The 22,043-nt window shown below is 44.8% G+C and overlaps 1 protein-coding gene across 3 annotated transcripts in view; it reads right to left on the reverse strand.

Annotated features, from left to right (window-relative positions):
* eml3 (EMAP like 3) overlaps positions 1–22,043 on the reverse strand; it is a 61,473-nt gene that overhangs the window by 9,771 nt on the left and 29,659 nt on the right. For all 3 annotated transcript variants that reach the window (XM_080742047.1, XM_080742046.1, XM_080742045.1), the window contains exons 4-13: positions 21,221–21,778; positions 16,664–16,780; positions 14,987–15,015; positions 11,342–11,377; positions 9,903–10,023; positions 8,769–8,918; positions 6,766–6,835; positions 6,437–6,550; positions 5,042–5,137; positions 1,930–2,064 (exon numbers count right to left, since the gene is read on the reverse strand). In XM_080742047.1, the coding sequence (XP_080598173.1) occupies positions 1,930–2,064; positions 5,042–5,137; positions 6,437–6,550; positions 6,766–6,835; positions 8,769–8,918; positions 9,903–10,023; positions 11,342–11,377; positions 14,987–15,015; positions 16,664–16,780; positions 21,221–21,778 (1,426 nt within the window). The remainder of the gene's footprint in view (positions 1–1,929; positions 2,065–5,041; positions 5,138–6,436; positions 6,551–6,765; positions 6,836–8,768; positions 8,919–9,902; positions 10,024–11,341; positions 11,378–14,986; positions 15,016–16,663; positions 16,781–21,220; positions 21,779–22,043) is intronic.

Consider the following 22,043-nt stretch of genomic DNA (forward strand, 5'->3'; position numbering starts at 1 on the left):
GGAGGATTCTAGTTCAGCCCCCCAAAAAGTTTATTCTCTCTGTTATGATTCTTTAGCACAGAACAAGGGAGTGAGTGCACAAGGACGAAAAACTTTTCTTTTCAGTTCTGTTAAGGCTCAGGCAGTCCAAGTACCCTAAATCCTGCCGATTTTTGGTACCTATCTGTCTGTCTGTCTGTCTGTCTGTCTGTCTGTCTGTCTGTCTGTCTGTCTGTCTGTCTATCTATGTTTGAAAATAAATATTCTTTGCTGACAACAATTTCAGTGCTATTGTGTTGACCTAAGTCATACATGGGCAACTGGCAGCCCGGGGGCCACATGCGGCCCCCACCTTCACTTAATTAACCACAGGTTGATATTGGAGTACTGATATATTATTGATTTCAGCTGTTACAATTCCAAACATGGAAAAATTACCTACTTTAATTACTTCAGTCTATATTAGTAGCTTAATGACTAGTATTAAAATGTTATTGTATTTTTTATGTCCAATGTATTTATATTTAAGTTAATAAAGTTAATATAAGAACATATAAATGCATTTGAAATCTTAACAAATAGAAAATAAAAAAGTTACTTTTCAGGATTCTAATTAAAAGATAGCAGATCTACAAGCTCAAAATGTGTCACACTGCGACACGTTTTGAGCTTGTAGATCGGCTATTTTTGCTATGTACAGTATATTGCATTGTGGCCCTCGGGAGTGAGTGTGAAAATGTAGTGGCCCTCTCTATCAAGACGGAGCTACTCTTCTTCCCAGCTAAGTCTTGCCCCATGCAAGATCTCACTATTTCCATAGATAATGCATTGGTGACTTCAGTTCCTACTGCTAGAAACCTTGGTGTGGTCCTGGACAGCCAGCTATCATTCAAGGCACACATTGCATCTGTCACCCGATCCTGTAGGTTCACACTCTATAACATCCGTAGAATCAGACCCTTCCTCACCCAGGAGGCAGCCCAGCTCCTCATTCAGACATCTGTCATATCAAAACTTGACTATTGTAACTCTCTCCTCACTGGTCTCCCGGCATGTGCACTTAAACCTCTCCAACTGATCCAAAACGCAGCGGCACGACTGGTCTTCAACCAGCCTAAGTTCTCACATGTCTCTCCCCTTCTCCGCAGCCTCCACTGGCTCCCGGTTGCGGCCCGCACTGAATACAAAACACTAATGCTGACCTTCAAAGCAGCCAAAGGTATGGCTCCTCCATACCTCCAAGACCTGATCAACCCCTCCACCCCCACCTGTTCACTTAGATCAGCCAACACAGGGATGCTGACAGAACCCTCGCTAAAAACTCCAGGGCAAAAATCCACTTGTCCGAGACAGTTTGCCCTCCTGGCCCCCAAGTTGTGGAATAAACTCCCTGTCGCACTTAGAACAACGGACTCACTCGCTAGCTTTTGCCGTGGACTGAAGACTCACCTCTTCAGACTCCACCTAAACCCTTAGCACTACAGAAAATCAATGACCATACATGAAGCTAGTTAGCATTTGTTTTTAGGTTTTTAGAACTTTGATTATATTGTGTTTTTTTCTTCTAGATAGATATCCATTTGCACTTGTTATATTGCTGTTGATGTACTGACATATTATCTTGTGATGTTTTGTATCTGCTTATTGTAAGTCACTTTGGATTAAAAGCGTCTGCTAAATACCTAAACTGTAAACTGTAAACTGTATCATCAAAGTTGCCCACCCCTGACCTAATATTGATGTGCATGGTGTATGTTCGCTTGCTAAGCGGTGGCTCTGGGGGTGGATGTGGATGTTACTAAAGGCGGTGTTGGCCATCAGAAGTGTTACATTAAATTCCGCCGTGGAACTCGGCAGAGCCGTGTTGATCTTTAAACTCGAGGAGGCAAGGGAACACAGAGCACTCGCTATATGCGGCCCGACGGCTTCGGAAAAGGGATAGCGACTCACTCCAAAGATGCCTTGTTTCTTGGTGAGCTGTCCGGCGGTGAGCGTCCAGAAGTAGACGTGAGACTTGCCACAGGTGATGATGTTGGTGCTGTCCCCGGGGTTGAACTCCACCGCAAACACTGCCTCATTGGTGCTCTGGAAAAACAACACACTGTCCTCTTGTCACACCGCTCTCCCGCTCACTGGTGTAAAGTAACTTAATACATGTATTCCAGTGCTGACAAATATTTATTTACTTATATTTTATGTACTTGACTTTACTTCTACTCCTCTACATTTTGATTATTATTACAAAACATAACCCACTTCAGCCCTACGGTATATACATTTCGGCCATTTGATCTACAAGTTCCCTGATCTTGTAGATCTGCTATTTTCAAAATAGTTTAATGAATTTTATACATTTGAAAACTTGTGAAATGGGACATTCTGCATAATGAGTACTTTTACTCAAGTGCATTTTTGAATTTCCGAACGTTTACTTGTACAGTAACAGAGTATTTCTACATTGCATGTACACATTATTGTGTATCATTATTTTATGCTTTAACTATTGAAAAATAGCAGATATACAAGCTCACAGCGCGGCACCGAGTGCCGGGCTGCGAGCTTGTAGATCTGCTATTTTTGAAAAATCGTGAAAATTAGAATTTTGACCCGATTCTATAAGTGTCTTTTGAATCCTTGTAAGGTTTTTTTGAAAAAAACTATGTTTCTATCTCAGCAATCTGGCTAGCCATCGTCAAAGAAAAGGTCTTTTTCACTTAACTGGAGCTCAGTTAGTCTGTTCTTGAGAGACTACTATGTCAGTGGTTCTCAAACCTTTTCATTTGAAGGACCCCCAAAATGATATTTATTTGGCCACGGACCCGCATCTCAAAATATCTAGTTCCAGGGACCCCCCAGAAGCAAAATTTGAGTTACAAACGTTCGCTTTAAAAATACATATATTCAAAGAGTTGCACACTTTTTCACGACTTTTTCAAAAATAGCAGATCTACAAGCTCGCAGCGCGGCACTCAGTGCCGCGCTGTGAGCTTGTATATCTGCTATTTTTCAATAGCTAAAGCATTCAATAATTCTAGGCCTGAATGGGTCAAGAAAGAAAAAGCCTGTACTTTTTCCACCACTGAATACAACACACTGTCCTCTTGTCACACTGCTCTCCTGTTCACCGCCCAGAGGCGGACGGATGCACATCGTCACTGTCAGGCGAAAACCTTTCATGTCCAAGATTGTTACATTTCAGGAAATGGTGGAACATAACCTGTGTTTCAATGGATCCAATGTAGTTCGTCAAAATATTTCTAGAATCTACAAGCTCAGAACGCATTGCATCTCGATGCGTTATGGGCTGGTTGATCATCTATTTTTGATACTTTTGCATGACAGTGTTATGCAAATACGGAGTACAGTATAAATTGGGTTGTCCAAAATGTAACTAGATTAAATATGGAGATGCAAAACTATTGCCAGACAAGTGATGATGATATGCTTATATTTCTATACTTTCCATTGTCTTTCATCGACTATTTACATTCCTTAATAGACAACCTGAACTTTGACCCAAACCTTAACATAAACTTAAAACTAGCACCTAAAACTAAAACAGGATTTTGCAGGATCTTTCTCATCTCTCTGTCCTAATGGTGACATTTGCTACTAACAGGAAGAGAAGTACATGAACGTGAATTTACAAAGTAAGACAAGAAAGAAAGAAAGAAAGAAAGAAAGAAAGAAAGAAAGAAGAAAGTTCTTGTTAATACTTTTCATTGGTTACATATTTATAAAACCTATCGCCACCAATTTTTGCGCATGTTCAGCATGAAAATAGCGGTGCAACATGTTGTGAGCGTGTGTGGATCATAAGACAAAGTATAGGATATGGCATTCATTTATGGAAAAATAAAACTCACACACACACACACACACACACACACACACACACACACACACACACACACACACACACGTCTTTAATGTCCCACATGAAGAAACAAGCTATTATCAGCTGCCTCGACTGCTTTAGCTCATAAATTATCATTATATTAAAATGTCAGTGGTAGATTAAAGGAGTTGACAGAGGCAATGGAGGAGAACGCTGCTGCACAAAAGTCCCATTCATGTCCCCACTGTACTGTGGCATATTATGGATTATTCCACTCCTATGGCGAGAGGAGGGGCACACACTGTAATTATCTGATCCTGGATGAACGCGTGTGTTTACATAGCACGGGCAGTTAGCCCCGTCCACTCCCACTCCAGCTGCTCACAAAATGGACATGACCCAAGGGCCCGCGCTGCCGTGACAAAATAAGTTGGGAAAACAAGTTATGCAAAAAAAATAATAAAAAAAACTAAAAACATTGCACAACTTACTGGAGTTAGAAAATGAGCTCATGCACCTATGCTAACACACGCGTCTTAAGCACGTGGCCCGGTTCACCCACGCACGCAACTACCCACCCACACAAAGACACACACACACACACACACACACACACACACACACACACACACACACATAAAGACACGTGCACTGACACACACACACACACACACACACTCACACACATACATACCGCTGAGCAAATTCCCTGTCTAAAATATTTACACCGTTGCCGTGACAACAGCGCTGCAATTGCTCTCAGGGAAGTTGAGAAATTTGGGACAAAAGCCCATGACGGCACGCGGCGATGTTGCCTCCATCTTCCTTTCCTCCCCCTTAATCTCTCCAAACAGACATGCTCCATAAAGGGATCCCGGGATCTTTATGTGGCTATAGTGGGCGTTTGGCCGCACAGCTGCATATGCATGCAAATTCTCACTCTTGGCGCTCGGCTAAAGATACAGTACACCGTTGGAGGCAGCGAGCGTGCATTGCGGCTGTGTCATAATTTCAAGAGTTCTTCTGGGTTCAAGGTGCAGAATAGTTTTAGGTTACGCTCGAATAAATCCAACACTTTTTTTAGTGCCTCCCAGGGCGGTGTGAGTGAGATTTCTCCCTGTCAGACGTACAGTCTGACAGGGAAAAGCAACTTTAATAAAGGAATGTTGTGTTATTTATGTTGGGCGCTACTGCCAGTGCATAAATCTGGTGGTGTTGTTTTACCTTAACCTCGGTGTGCTTGGTTCCTTTGGAGCAGTCCCACACTGACAGCATGTGTTCATTGGAATCATCGATAACACAGAGGAACGCCCCCGAGTCCTGGAATAAGACACCACATGCACGCGCACGCACGCACGCACGCACGCACGCACGCACGCACGCACGCACGCACACGCGCACACACACACACACACACACACACACACACACACACACACACAGCGTGAGAGAGAGTGAGACATATAGAGAGCGAGACGGGTGTGCAAGTGTGAAAACAAATGACAGATGGAGAGATGATGCAAGCGAACAGCAAGCAGCGAGGATAGTGAGTGACAAAGTGTGTCAGAGAGAAGGAGGGAAATGAAGGACAGAGATGTTAGCGGTTTGTTTTTTTACTGTTCTCGCGGTTGTAGGCACCTTTTAAACACTTTAGACGTGTGTGTCCCTATTTTGGGCACGTCGTCGTTTTAGCCAAACATTTTCAATATCATCAAATCTTCAAAAAACTAGCAAACATTAAATTCAGCAAGCAATTCATGTGTCTAGAATGGTCTTTCCTTCGAGGATCATGACTATCTTAGATTGGACCAATCCTAGAGATCCAGGTATGGTTTCCCAACACCTGAGTACATGGGAATAGCGTGGCTCCAATGTGAATCTCAGACTTCATGGGACCAGCCTGTGATGTCAGTCATCTATAACAGTGGTTCTCAACCTTTTCAGGCCTGCAACCCCCAAAATAATCATATTTTAACTGGGGACCCCCCCCCCCCCCCGCCCTGACAAGAGTTGTGGCATTACATTTTGTATAACATGGTTCTATTGTGAAAATAGCAGATCTACATGGCATGCTCACGCCGCGCAACGCAAGGCGTTGTGAGCATGTAGATCGGCAATTTTCACAATTTCTGCCTCTAATATTTGACAATTTGGCCAATGTTTAATTTGTCATTTTAGAGGTATTAAATTGTCACTTTAGAAATGTGCATATACCCTCTATGCACTTACAATTAATGTTGATTTGTTTACTGTTGAGTGAGAAAACAATGCTGCACATTAAGTTAATCATCTGGGGACCCCCCCAAAATAATTTGGGGACCCTCCTGGGGGTCCCGACCCACAGGTTGAGAACCACTGATCTATGACATATCTATGACGTACAACGTCAAATTCGGGCAAGGTTTCCGCCGATCAGAGCCCCATTGACTTCCATTCTAATACTTCAAAAAGTATAAAACATATAGTGAAAAACTATTTGTGGACATACGTCTGTGGGTTGTGAACTACTTACTGGCAGAGTGACAAGACAGACCCTCTTATAGAAGGCTAGAGCCAGGCCATGAAAACTCTTTCATGCGACTGAAGTTACTGTACGTGTGTAAGATCAAGATCACTCACAGCGAAAGAGAAGGCCACGGATCCCACTCCTCTCTCAAAGCCTTTCTCCATGCCTATCTGCTGCAGGGTGACCAGGGTGGATGAGTCCCAGATATGGACGCAAGGCTGCAAAGGCTAAACCCCGGTACACACACGCACACGCACACGCACACGCACACACACACACACACACACACACACACACACACACACACACACACACACACACACACACACACACACACAAAGAGAGAGAGAGAGAAGGGACTTGGCTCATACAATACAGACATATGGTACAGTGCATGGAAAGGGTTGATTTTGTATGGTCATGAACAGGATGAGAGTGTCACCTTGCCGTCTTTATCCACCCCTGCTGCCTGCCCAGATGCCACCCGCACCTTGTCTGGATGCAGTGTCAGACTGCAGTAAGAGGAAAATATGATATTATTTATCATATCATGTGTCGTTCACTATCTACATGCTTCTTTATCATAATTCGGAGGGATAAAGAATAATACATATTTCGATATTTCAGTAATGAAATAAATATGATTACTTTCTTTGTTCCTACTCTCACCTATGGTCATGAAGTGTGGGTCATGACCGAAAAATAATAAGATCGTGGGTAACCGGATACAATCGCCAAAATTGAGTTTTCTCAGACAGGTGGCTGGCCTCTCCCTTAGAGATAGGGTGAGAAGTTCAGTCATCCACGAGGGACTCAGAGTAGAACCGTTGCTCCTTCACTTGGAAAGGAGACAGCCAGGGACGTGCTGGCCATTGGGAAAAGCGGGACAACTCCCGAACGGCCGGTTCATTCCGGGCCAGTCCAGGCCGGCCATTAGGACAAAATTAGTTACAAATTTGTAGATTTTTTCGCAAAGCAAAGCCCTGATTCATCATACAAGGCTGTCGCACAAAAGTAGTGAAAACAGCAGATCTAGATCGGCTGTTTTCACTAGTTTAAATCATTTTTAAAATGATAAATACAAAACAAACGGTTTAGGTCATACAAGGTTTCCACCCGACAACGACGAAATATAACTCATGTACAGTAATTGGCCCACTGGCTTGTCACTTTGTCACAAATCTTTGAGTAGCAGCAGCGCTATAGAGAGAGATCTCTCTCTATAGCGCGCAATGAGGGCCTCTCCAACTCTTTTTCCCAGGCTGAATCGGGGGCCCAGCACGTCCCTGGAGACAGCTTAGGTGGTTGGGGCATCTAGTGCAGCGTCTCCTATAGGGATGTCCTCGCTGCATGTCCCACTGGAAGGAGACCCACTGGCAGACCAAGGACCGGATGGGGGGATTATATCTCCACACTGGCTTTGGAACGCCTCGGGATTCCCCAGGAGGAAGTGGCTAATTGCTCGGTAAAAGGAAGTCTGCTGAGTTCTCTGCTGAAATGATTGCCCTCGATCGTGATCTGACTCCGGATAAGCGGTTGAAGATGGATGGGATGGATGGACTACTGCTACTTCTAATAATAATTAACATATATTTATTTGTATGTTTTGTATTTTCTCCCAATTTCGTTGTTATGCCAATTTCCAATTCCCCATGTAATCCCTGTCACTGCTGAGTGCTGAACCAGCAAGCTTGTCTTGGGGAGAGTGTAGACAACCAGCCATGTGACGTCTTCTTTTCGACTGACAATGAGGAGTTTTCTCAACCCCAACCTAGCTTCCCTCTAGTCATGGAGGATTCAAACTGCATGTCTCCACAGTGGTGGACAGGAACTTTACCCATGAACCTTACGCCCCAACAGGGCAGGTATTTCAGGGAGGCCACGAAGGCCATGGCTATCGTTGCCCCACAGTTTGGCCTTGAGCCCCTACATGCCCTGAGGCCACAGTGGCCTTAATGCCCCAGCCTAGCTGACTGTACAACTTTCTCCTCTGTCTCTTTCTTGTCAATATGTAGACATCAGTCTCTTTCTTGTCATGTAGACACCAGTGTCTTTTGTTGAGAATTCCCCATCTTTAAACCAATCAAGTTTGATTTGGTGCCGGGCTGAGCATGGATCAGATTGTAAATATCATAATTGATTTATTTCACTGCAGGTAGTCCACAAATGTTGTTTTATTAAGGCCTTCCTGCCCTGGCATTTGGCCTTTGTGCCCTCAAAAAATATGGACAACACCAAAGGCCAAACTGTGGCCTTGCCCCTAAAATGACAACATTCCTGGCCTGTGCCCCAATAATGTTTCAAAATAAATAATCTAAAATTATAACAAAGCACTTAAAAAACAACAGAACAGAATACAGACAATGCAAGATAATGAAAGCGTAAATGAAAAGCTGCAATCGATATCAATCACAGGAGTCAAACATTGAAACGGGAGCCACTGACCAGCGGACACAGTCTGTGTGCTTGCGGTAGTGGCGCTGCGTGCGGTTGTTGACGTGGTAGAGCACCACCACGCAGGCGATGAAGTACACCGCCTCCCCCGACGGCAGGAAGTAGAGGTTGGCTCGGCAGTCTCGCCCCCGGTAGCCGTAGCTAAAAATACAGCACGGGTCAAGGTTGACAACATCATCCAAGCGTCTCTCTGTCTGATCCATCATCTGTCCAAATCAAGTCATTATTAAAAGCGCAAAGTGATTTCACCCCCAGTTTCACTGCTAATAGACTGATTTATGGATGGTTCCCGCTGACCAGGCTGGGGCTAAACTGTCTTTTGTTCAAGGACACAAGGCGGGGGGGATTTGGAGATATGCTAATGGCTAATGGTTCTTAAAGTGAGGTCTGGGGACCCGAGGGGTCCTTTGGGGGGGGAAGGGGCCTATTTTATACTTGGGATATTCGGAAATAGTCGAAGCTCACAGCGTGACGTGATGTGACACGCTGTGAGCTTGTAGATCTGCTATTTTTGGAGCGGTGAAAGCGCTCCCAATGAACAGGTATGTCCGTGGGTATGTCTGTGGGTGGCTGGGTGGCTGGGTGGCTGGCTGGCCGTGTCCGTAGCCTGGCAATACCTTGAGTGGCCACACACAAAACACTAGTTAAAGGAGGGGCGCTGTTTTGTGCAGGCCAGGCACACTCACCACTCACTCACAGGCACAGTTTACACTCACTCACTCACTCACATAGGGTACAGCTGCTCAAATTCACCGCTCCACTTCGAACCGAGGTTTGATTTTTGAAGAAATCTTGAAAAATTGTGAATAATGTGGAATAATTTTTAACAACACCAAATGTTCTGTTGCTGTATGGTGGTCCCTGGCACAATTTATATACACATCCGCGGCCAAATACATCACTTTAGGGTCCTTGACACTGGTCTGAGAATGGCTGCCATTGGTTAATATACAGTAGGCAACACAGACCGTACGACTTCCGTCCAACAAATTAATTACCGCCCATGAAAGTAAAAGTGTGATCAATACTGGCTGGCAGAATTTCAAGTGACCCCCGAGTCCCTCATAAATCCTGCGTGTGTGGGAGTCTGGGGAGGCTGCGGTGGCATCACGTGAGGAAGGATACACCCAGTCAAGCTCCAGTTTCTCGGACGGCGGCTCCATCTTCAGGTCCTCGTAGTTCTGGATGTTGGAGGGGATGTACATGGTGATTGGTCTGCCTCGGATGAACATCTTGATTGATTGTCCTGCGGAGAGAACACACAACTCAGTTTCAGTGAGGTCCCGTGAATTATGATATTGAACTTCCCCTAACTCAGAGGTTCTCAAACTTTCACATTTCAAGGTCTCCCCTTAACTCTGACAGTGTACCGTACAAATAGAACCAAATGAACCCGTTAGGGTTCATTTAATTCCATTTGTACACTGTCAGAGTTACAGACCTGTAAGGGTCAATTTAGACCCTCCTAAAGGAACCCATAGAGTCCCTGGAATCCACTTTGAGACCACTGCCCAAACTAAACGACTTGCTGACGCTCTTTCTCAACCAAGAATCCTATGGACCCGAATTCTGGGGGACAAAGTTTCATACTGTAGCCCCTCCATACTTCATACTGTAGCCCCTCCCTATGAACTGCTATTCCCCATTGTTGCGCGGTGCAAACCGCTCCTACATTTCACTTTGTGTGTATTTTGCAGGCATTGACACTAAGGCTTGCCCACCTGCCCCCGGCAGGTGAGCAAATAAACGTGGGCAATAAAACGTTCGGGCAGGTGAAGTTGGCTTTCAGGTTGCCCGACCGGGCAAGTGCTCATTTGAGATGGGACGCAACCGTCTAACACAACATTCAAGATATCTGTCTAAACACCTGAACGTTGCCAGAGCGCTCTGTCTTCTGGTCTGTGGAATGTAAAATAAAAGCACTGTTTACCTATAATGTGCTGTTTTCACTGTTGCAACACTTAAAAGTATAAAATAGGCGTGAACCCGTAGTCATATTCAATCACAGCTATGTAGGTATTTGGATAAAAATTTAGGTATGATATTTATCGCACAGCCCCAGGGGGTAAAAAAAAAAGTGTTAAATTGAGCGGTAATTAAAATCTTACCTCATCATTTTATAATGAAAGATTTACTTTTCGGGCAAGTGGGCATGACCTTTGGGCAAGTAGAACATGACCTATACTTACTTGCCCGATGGGCAAGTGCCTCTGAGACCTTAGTGTCAACCCCTGTATCAGTACGGATCTCCATGTATGGAGATCCATGCTCATACACATAAAGTAACTGTCACGGACAGATCGGCCCATACAAGGAGATATGCACGTGTGTCGTGTTTGCACCGCTCACTTCGCACTGGTGTGACATTACACAGTGGTGGTCAATAATTATTAAACGTATTAGTTGATAGACCATGGCATCCTAAAGGGCTCCTATCAGCCCAGGGCTCTGAGAATCTCCTCAGCATTTCACCCCCGTTTGGAACGAGTGAGCCCTTGAAAACGCATTTCTAATGTTTTACTGCTCCGAGCCTTTGGTGAATGACATAACAGACTGTGCTCTACCTTGGCTGTAGGTTGCTCTGCGAGACCCAGGGGATCCTGTGTGTGAATGAGAGAGAGAGAGAGAGAGAGAGAGAGAGAGAGAGAGAGAGAGAGAGAGAGAGTTAGTTGAGGGGAAGACAGAAGCCAGACAAATAAACACTGAGATCATCTGAGCTCTGAATTACAGCTTGTTTCTATGAAGCCAGCCCAGTCTTGGCATTGGGGGACCCCCAAGGACCTATTCCCCAAGTTTTTATGTTTCCATGTCAGCCCCCCTGTTACCTAGATGACTGTTTGACTTTTGGTTAAATGTACAGAGTGCGGTGCAGAGGTGTGGACACGCCCCCCCTGGTGATTCATATTACACCAGAGGGAGAGTGGGTCTCGACCCGTACATCCATCCCAGCATGAGAAACAGACGTAAAAATCATCCAGGGGTCACGTCACGCATTCACGCTGTGCAACTCATGAAGAGGAACGCTGCAACAGAGTGCGCGGGATCTCTCTTTATATCATCTCGCCATGAGTGAGTCGAAGAAAACCCTTCGAATCAAAGGCAGATTTTTACGATAGTTTAGTGCTCATTCAGGGCATGCTGTTGAGAATGTGAAAAATCTAATTGAAATAGTGGGCACCTCAATGTAAAATGTGCTATTTTGTCCAACATGTGGACATACAGTACTGTACAAATGAAGAGGAAGAAGTGAAGGTTTCCCTAAGGACTGGGACCTCTTTAACCACGCAAACCCTAATACCGATGCATTTTTACATAACCTCTAACATCCCTATTCTGGGAAATTTATAATAAGTGAAGATTCTGCAAAAATAGCTCATGTACAAGCTCACAACGCACTGTGTTCTAATGTGTTGTGAGCTTGCAGATCGGCTATTCTCAGCCGAAGGATTTGGTGTTCTGGGAAGGGTTACGTATGTGTGGTCATTTAAAAAAGGAAAACAAAAAATGGAAAGCAGATATATGCATGCAATACTCTTTATGTACTCTGTGATACTAAATTTCCCAAATAAAAATAAAAATAAAAGAGAAAAACCTGATTACCAAAAGAGCAAGTCAAGAGCCCTGCATAGCTTTTCTACAGAATGACGACCACTACAACTCATCACCCGAGAAAATAAAAGAACAATGACAAAGAGAAGAGAAGAGAGAGAGAGAGAGAGATTCTGTGTGAGATGATGGTAGAGTGAATTAAAGTCACATGAGAAAGGAGGGGTTGAGGGGCTTCGCAATAAAAAAAAAAAGAAAAATTGGCCATCCCTCTCGGTATAACCGACCATCCATCATTCCGTCAGGCGAGGCAGAGTGTTGCGGCGGCACGGCTGACCACAATGTGACAACGTGACTCCAGGGGAGCGGTCCGAGGCCCTTAACAGGCCCTCCAGTGTCTGACTGAGGAAAACCTTGGCCCGGCCTCGTACCAAAAAGTGACCGGGGAAAAAAAAGAGAGAGAGAGAGAAAAAATCCTCCCCTGGTCTGGCATGATGGCGGCCGGCCTGCTGAGTGGTATTTCTGGTGCTTTTCAGGGCGTGGCAAAGCCATGGCGATGGACTGCAGATGACCTGTATTTCTTTCAGCACGAGCGGATGCTGAAGTTTTTTTTGGGGGGGGGATTTTTATTTTTTTAAGGCATTTCTTTGTTTTATTTAGACCAGTGGTGCTCAAAGTGTCCAGGGGTCCTTGAAGAGGTCCCTAGCAAAAATTACTTAATGAAGCATCAAAACCTTAACTACTTTAACCCTGTTTTTTTTTTCCATAACCACGGATATGGGACAGATGGACATGATGACGTGTGACATAAGACCTGAGCCAGATTCAATGTTGCAATCACGTGGTCGCTGCTTTAACTGATTGTAGCCTACCTCCAAGACACTGTTTCTGCATTGTTTCTGCCGTCCCTCATCCGTCCACAGAGTTTGTGAGGACTGTCTTTAGTTTTTATGCTCCGTGGCTCCAGAATGACATAAAACTGGAGCACTTAATCCCTTAGGATCATTTTAAAATCTGACTTCAGACGCTAAAAAACAAGGCCTGCAGCTGTTTTACTACAGTTTGTATTAATGTATTTAATGTTCTGCTTTGTGTTTGTTATTGCATTTTAAGTGGTAATCCCTGCTTGATTGCTCTCTTGGCCAGGGCACTCTCGAAAAAGAGACTTCTGTCTCAGTGGAATTCCTGGTTGAATAACGGTTAGATAAAAAGAAAATACAATAAATAAGTGTTGATGCACTGCATGCGCACCAGTGGTCTCCCCACAGGGGCTTAAAGACTGATTTATGCAACTTTATCGCTGATGCATACTGTAGATCAGGCTTAAAAGACCATTTTGATGATTTCTAACCTGGATCCTGTCATTCTATTGCGAGGAGGACATTTGAAAATGTGCAATAACAATTTAGAATTTAGCAGACACTTTTATCCCGAGTGAATAAGCAAGGTAATCAAGCACATAAAATGCGTAGAGACTGTGTAGTCCCCCAAGAAACCCAGGATCCTAGGTAAACCTAGCGTCTTATATACTGTAACTATATCTACATTGAAACTAAAGTGAGTTTAACATTGTTTAACGTTGTTTCATGCAATCAGATAGGACTTTTCTGTTTGGATGGATGTATGGGCTGTCAAGGCTAGAAAGTATTTTTTGACACTCAGTAGGCGTTCCCAAATAACTTCAGAGTATGATGATGATGACATGCTCATACACTCTATAGTAAACAATGAACCTAGGATCTAGGACCTGTTTAAATAACATGCATAGGATCTGTTTAAATAACATGCATAGGATCTGTTTAAATAACATGCTATCTATCTGTGCCTGGAAAAAAACAGGAAAAACAGCGAGCCCTCAAAGGCTCTGGAAAAAACTCCACCAGTCTATGGTAAAATGTGCCTGCTCGCTGCTGCACATTATTCAGGTTAAAAACCATCCAAGTGGCCATTTAAGTTGTAAAGAGCTTCTAGTCTATTTCTAGTCTTGTCATACCTCTTAAGGTTGCTAAGAAACATGCCAAGATAATGACAGCTCTGATGGCTCACTGTGCCCATTCCAAGTACCGGTAAGCACAGATCTATTTGTGACACCTTTTGTTCAAGGCCAGCTTATGACCCCTTGTTTCATGTCCACCCCTTTTTTACTTTTAAAAGTAATGATGTGCCACACTTGTAATAATGCTGTACAAGTTTACAAGGCTCCAACAAAACAACAACATTTGGCGAGAGACTCGAGTGAGAGAGAGAGATACTGAGAGAGAAAGTGAATGTCCTCTTAAGCTCTGCTTTCGGAGTGAGGCCTAAAAACAGCAAACCACAGTCCAGCAGTCATAAAAAGCTACGCTAACCACAAGCGTGGCTCTGGATAGCAGGCGGCAAGAGAATGCATTCACTTTTGCAGGAATGCCTACACATGTGGACAGCAGTTAAAGTTTGGTTGGGGAAAGTACAGTAACAGTTTAGAGCCGTGGTTCTTAATCTTAACCAGTGCATTGGGAATGTTCAGAAAGGGTCACAGACAAAGCTTTAATAGAGGAATGGTGTTTAATTTAATTAATTGGGTCTGGGGGCTTGGCTAACCCTAGGCTTGAAATGATGTCAATATTGTGGTGTCCATCCTAACCAAGCCAAGAGGCAGAGGCAGAGGGTTTCAGATACATCACCTGCACTGGCGATGAGCTCCTTGGCTCGACTGTAAGGAAACAAAAGAAGGATGACAATTAGGGCAAATTTATGCTTAGAAAATAACAGATTTTTGGTAAGCAACACAGCCGTGTGACAAAGCATAAATTAAGTGTGACGAAGCATAAATTAAGTGTGACGAAGCATAAATCTGGTGACGAAGCATAAATTAAGCTTCAAAAGACACCAGCACATCTGTTCACAGTTGTTCTTGTTGATGGCTTTTTTGTTTGTTTACATTTCCTCTAAAATCATTATAACATATCTGCATATCGAACGCAAAACCTCGCAACGCAAACCATCTGAAAAATTCACTTTGTTGGGAAAATGAAAAAGAAAATGTGTGTTCAACATTAAAACCTATCTACTATTTCTAGTCACATGACATTTTTGGCAAAATGAGGGGCAGAACGATCTTGCAGACAGACTGACCATGTGAAGCATAGCCTGTTGTCTTCATTTCAAGTGAAATCCAAAAGTCATGAAATTTGCAGATAGGACGTTTTGCGTTTTGGTCATCGATATGCAATATGAAACATCATTCCTCGCCTCGGTCAATAAGTCATGGATGTTTGAATGTGTAAATCAAGGGACAATATTCAGCTGGCCTTGATATTCAGTGTGTTGGACTACCTACAGAATTTCAAGTCTCTGCAAGTTTATTTTCATACCATAACAAAATGAAACCATCCATGTCCTTGAAAATCAAACAAACTATGGTACGCTTTGGGAAATGGTTGGCAGTATACTGTGAGTTGAAGTCAATGGGCTTAACATGCCAGACAATCGGTATGGTCTTCTAACCACTTTGAACCTGGGATCCCTATTTTGGACATTAAAGGCGAAAATGGTCAGAAGTGTTAAAAAAAATAGCCTATCTAAAAGATAATCTAAATGGTGCATTGATATAGTGCCTTTATCCAAAGCGCTTTACATTCACCCACCGATAGCAGAGAACCCAAATCAATGCCTTGCTCAAGGACCAACCTGCCACTCTACCTCCTGAGCCACTTGTAGCTATTTTTTTACATCATCTCATGACGCAGTATAAAATAGAACTTAAAAGGTTAGATGCATATCCAATGTGTCTATTATGGTTCATTTATTTTTCTCAGACTTTCTGTAGAGCACTTTGGCCATAGTCGTTGCAAATGTGCTCTATAAATAAAGTCTGAGTAGAGTAGAGTTGAATGTATAGGGTGTGAGGGAACCATGCCGTGTGCTATTTAGGAGGAGCACTTGAGCAGAGGCGCAGCTCGGACATTAAGGGGCGGTTGTGTAATTGGAGGGTTTATCAAGCTTTGCACCTCCCCTCACAGATGTTTGGCTGAATTACGCTGGAGACATCTCCAGGACGTCTCAACAGTACATTCTGGCACCCCAGAGCCGCTCTTTTCCACAGTACGATCAAACCGCACCACAAATTCAGTCAAATCAAACTCAACACAACCTCTGGGTTCGGTATCAAGTAATAGGGCACTCCCCAATTTTTTTATGGGATAGGGGAATTTTATTGTTATGGGATAGCGGGGATATAAAAGACCACGAGGCCTTCCAGCGATTGACTTGTTGAAATATTTAAGGCTCAAGCGGCCGTAGGAAAATGTGAGCCGTGAAAACACGGCGTGAAAGTTATGAGTGACGGAGGCCAGGCTCACTTCTCCAGGCTGGGGGAGCGGGTGAGGAGGTTGGCCGAGGAGGCCGCCTTCTTGTCCAGGCGCTTCTTCGTCTTCTCCAGGGTGTCCTTGGCCAGCTTCTCACTGTTTCGACGAACCCTGGGAGAGGAGAGAGGAGAAGAGGAGGGTGGTTCGGGGGTTTGCCTGAGAAGGTTCATCTCTACGCCGGTGTCTAGCAGCACGAATCCCACACACACACTCATGCATCAAAGCGGTGCACGCATGCACGCCGATGTGTTCTTGCACATCGAGCAGGAGCAACCACACATTCACACCGGTCTTCCTGCACTCTCAAAGCCCTGTTACGCTTAGTCACGCGTGGGTGTCATGCGGCAAAAATAGCTGATCTACAAGCTCACAACGTGTTGCAGTGCGACACGTTGTGAGCTTGTAGATCAGCTATTTTTGGTGCACAACCCCAGCATGCAACTAATCAGGCTTCAATCACACGCACCCCGTCTTTTTGTGAATCACGGTTGAATCACAGTTAGTGTGTGTGCGTGTGTGTGTCACAATAGAGCCTTGCCACACACACACCACACACCCACGGTTTCCTGCTGACATGCCCGGCTACTGGAACCAGAGATCAAGGGAAGCGTCATGTGACCAGAACCACTAAAGAGAGGGTGGCTACGTCACTGTCCACTCATACAGGAAGTGAAACTCAGCTGCTGAGCCCTCCCTCCCCCTCGTTGAACAGCTACTGGAAATGCAAAATGTACTGTACACCATGTAGCCATCGACTCAGATAGCATAGTCAGACTATGTACACTACAGTTTGAGAATAAAATGGCATCCCTAGTCACCAAAAAGTTCCCAACATATCGTGACATGACACGTTGTGAACTTGTAGATTGCAGATTTTCGCTATTCGTCGTACGGCGAGGTATAATATATCGTTGGGCTTACCACTTGAACCCTAGTCTCCCTATTCCCATTTTTTTTTTTTTATAGCAAGGGTCTTCAACATTTACTGTCACTGTTCCCAGTACCTCTGGTTACCATGGAGGGGCATGAAAGAGCTGAGCATGATCATGGAGAACACGTGTTATTGATTAGTGGAGGAAGAACTACTTTGCTACTAAGTAAAAGTAGCAATACCAAAATGTATAAATACTCTGTGACGTTAAGTCAATGTACTGTATTCCTGAATGTAGTTCCATGATAGTACAAAAGTATTGGCATCAAATTATATTTACACAACCAAAGTAATGTTATGAATGGACCATTTTACACATGCTTTCAAAATTCTATCTCCTAAATTTGTCAAACTTTTTCGAGGATAGGAGATTTACAAGCTGCAATGCTATTTTTGAATAGCCAAAGTTTAACAGGGGGTTTAAATGGTTAATGTATGTTTTGTCATATTGATCTAAATCTGCAAAGTAACTAGTAACTAAAGCTGTCAAATAATTGTAAAAGTACAACATTTGCCTCTGAGATGTAGTGTTGAAAGTATTGAAAAATGGAAATACTCAGTTAAGTAAAAGTGTACAGTACTTGAGCAAATGAATTTAGTTACTTTCCACCGCTGTTATCAATCGACGGCAGGCCTCCCAAATTCCACAACGAGGAAGTAGAGCACAGAAAACACCCACGGGCTTAGCGCACGCCACAAGTAAACAAAAAGCAGCAGAGCTGCAGTGCTGTAGCAATCATTTCCTAATTGCTAAGAACAGAACAGATGATACCGTTTGAGGAGGACGCACATGCTCCAGATTAGAGCTGTGCAGGCACATGCACACCGTGTGCAGGGCAGACTGTCAGCCCATGTTTTGTTTAATGGAGAAAGTGTTAGAACAGGCGTTTTCATGCCGAGGACCCCTTAGTTCATTGAGAGAGAGATGAAGCAGGGACCCCCCACAACCTTCTCATAGATTCCATTTAGTTTCATCGTTTGACAGCACAATCACAAGTGTATTTTGGATTCATGTGAATTTGTGTTTTAAGATATTTAACCACTTGAACCGTCGATACTTATTAAACTTGACCTTTCACTCTGTACTTAGTCTGCTCTTTTTCTCCTCTACACCAAACCTCTTAGCCGAAAATAGCCGATCTACAAGCTCACAACGCCTCGCAGATTTGGAGGACCCCCTGTAGTAATTCTGAGGACCCCCTAGGAGTCCCAGACAGACCTCCTGTTGAAGACCCATGTGTTAGAAAACTGATGATCGGGTTAGAGCAGTGCTTCTCAAAGTGCCGTCAAGGGGACCCCCAGGGGTCCTTGAGGGGGGTCCCCCAGCAAAATGATTGATAGTTACTGTAGGAAACAAATGGACGATTACAGGTCCATTCGGTTCCATTTGCACACTCTCAGACAGACTTATGGGGGCCCTAATAATGCATACCAAACTGGGGCGGTCATTGAAATTAAAAAGCTTGAGAACCCAGCAGTTTTCAAACTTTTCAATTGGAGGTTAGGACGACGGCCCATTAATTATTGAACAGAGAAGATTTTAGAGAACTGATGATCGGGTTAGTTAGTGCAGTGTTTCTCAAAGTGGATTCCAGGGACTCTGTGGGTTCCTTTAGGGGGGTCTAAATTGATATATAAAAGATGAGTGTTAAAATTATTTCATTTACTTCTTTCTATTGTTTTAGAGATTCTTATTTCAGTGGTTGGGGGCATGCGTACAAGTGGCTAAATATGTCATTTTACACAGAAGAAGCCCATTCCCAAGATACAACGCAACCTTTCATGGTTGGATGTGACTTATGGGGGCTAGAAGTGTTACTGTAAATAGCAAAGAAACTGCTGGCTTATTGTGTCTAAAAAATACATATTTAGCCACTTGTACGCATGCCCCCATGCGTACGCATGCCCCACATTTTAGCACGGTAAACGCGATAAAACAATAGAACGAAGCAAAGGAAAACATTTTAACACTCACTTTTTCTTTTCTCTAATTACAATCTAAAATATGAACCCTTGTTGTAAAAAAACAAAGTTGTCCTTTAAGGGGAGACCTTGAAATTTGAACGTTTGAGAAACACTGAGTTAGAGAGTACAATCGGGTCGAGGAACTTGGAGATTCGATGAAAGATTCTGGCTTGTCTCTCTGCAAAACCCAGCAACAACAGCAGCACGCCCTCCAAACAGACACACACGCACACACGCACGCACGCACGCACGCACGCACGCACGCACGCACGCACGCACGCACGCACAAACACGCACACGCACACGCACACGCACACGCACACACACACACACACACACACACACACACACACACACACTGCACGCACTGTTCATCACGCTGTTATGCAACTATCAATGTTGCATTCATGGCAACAATCAAACCCCTTGACAAGGAGGGTGTCTGTGGAGTTCATTTTCTGACAAATACCGCCCCGTCCCCGACATGCCGGAGCCTCGAGCCGCCATTTTGGCCATTTTGTTGTGTCTGGAACAGCGCATTAAAGAGGCGTTGACATGGCAACGGCGCCCCTTGTGAGCAGAGTCTCCCTGCGGCCGATCGGAGAGTTCGACGCTGTGCTATAAGGTACTATATACAAGGGGCTGTGCTTAGCTGCCCTCGCATCATATTTTCCACTGGAGCCAATTTTGTGTAGCAATAAAGTGTGTGTGTTTGTAATGTGCACGGGCGTGTGCGTGTGTGTGTGGGCGTGTGCGCGCGTGACGTATCCGTCAGCACGTACGGGCGAGCGCTGCTGCTCCTATACAGTATGTCACTATGGCCTTATGTTTCCCCGTCCCACACATGCCTGGATCCTGTTCAAACACACGGGACAGGAAGAACAATATAGGAACAACGGGCGGGGGGCACGAGGGGAACCGGACAAACTGTGACAGCAGAACTTGATCCCTAAACTGGTTTTGAATGGCAATTAAATACTGGGAACCAATTTCTTTAACCATGTGAAACCTAGCGTCTCTGTTCTGGCTGGGTATGTCATAATAGACAAAAGATCCAGCGAAAAAAATAGTAAAATGTTCTGCGAACATTGCAGATCTACAAGCTCACTACGCATTGTATTGCTGGCGCGTTGTGCAGAGCTTGCAGATCTTCTATTTTCGTCAAGCGATTTGGTATAGGGGGAAAAAAAGAAGGGTACCAAGTTAGTACCCTAGCGGACCACAGTCAATATAGGGTAAAAGGTGTTAAAAGTAAAACAAAAAAATAATAATTATCCCTCTGTTAAACATATTTTTGTCTGGGACCGTGTAAAAGCATCTCTGTCACTCTCTTTCGGGTCCCGACCCGCTGGTTGAGAAATGCTGTTATAATGCTGTTTATTGCTGTAGACACAGAGTAAACCACAACCTGGCAACCTTGAATCAAGGTTGCTCAATGAAGGCTCCCAAAAACACAGGGTTTTGCAGCAGTCGCCACTTGCACAAGAGAAGTGGTATACAAAAACAAGCCAGGGTTGAGAAAGAGGTGATTCGTTTTGTCCTTTAAAAGCCATGCAATCATGCATAAGAGTGAAGATGAGGGCGATGAGTATGAAGATATGAGTATTTGGAAAAAAGGGGGGGGAGGAGGAGGAAGGCGGTTGGGATGCACGCACAACAGCTTCTTGTTCTCTCCCTCCTGGATGGGGGACAGGGGCCCCCCCGGGGCGCGCTGACCGGAGCTCTGCTCTTTAGCGGGGGCAAGCGGGGAGCCCGAGGCGGGGGTCTGGTGCGGCTCCTCCTGGACGCTGTTGGCGTTGTGGAAGTCCTCCTCCCTCTGGAGGCTCCTGAGGGTGGTGGGCTGGATGGGCTCCTCCACCGACGACGTCCAGCTCGTCTCCTTCTCGCCTCCAGCCTCCTCCTCCTCCACGGCCTCCGTCTCCTCCTCGTCCACCTCCAGGCCCTGGACGCGGTGGAGCTTGGCCCGGGCCCCGGCGGCGGCGGTGGTGTCCGCGTCCGCCAGGGGCACGCCATCGGGGAGCGCGTCCTCCAGCTTCAGGCTCTGCACGGACCTGGTGAGGCCCAGGACGGGGACCCTGTCCTGGCCCGGCGCAGCGGGCTCGGTCTGGGTGGACCTGTCCAGCGTGAGGGGCCTGCTGGGCCTGAGCTCCACGGGCGACACAGAGTTCCCTATGTGGCCGTTCTCAGTGGTCACCGTGCTGTTTGACACTTGGCTAGGGGTTGTGACATGGTTGACGTTAACAGGTGGAGAGGACACTACAGGCAAACATGGCATGATTACTCAACGCACTGAAAACTTAAAGGGATAGTTCTTTTTCCCTATCGATTACTGACCCCATGGTGACTGGTTTTCATCGATTTTGTCGCAACAAAACCCAAAACCAATAATTTGATGACCAGCAGTGGTTCCCAATGGAGACACAAAGCGGATCCTTTGTCTCCTCAAGTTATTGGCTTAGGAATGCGTCAAAAATGGAA

Source organism: Nannobrachium achirus (assembly GCF_963921795.1).
Source record: "Nannobrachium achirus genome assembly, chromosome: 14".
In the NCBI taxonomy this organism is placed as follows: domain Eukaryota; kingdom Metazoa; phylum Chordata; class Actinopteri; order Myctophiformes; family Myctophidae; genus Nannobrachium; species Nannobrachium achirus.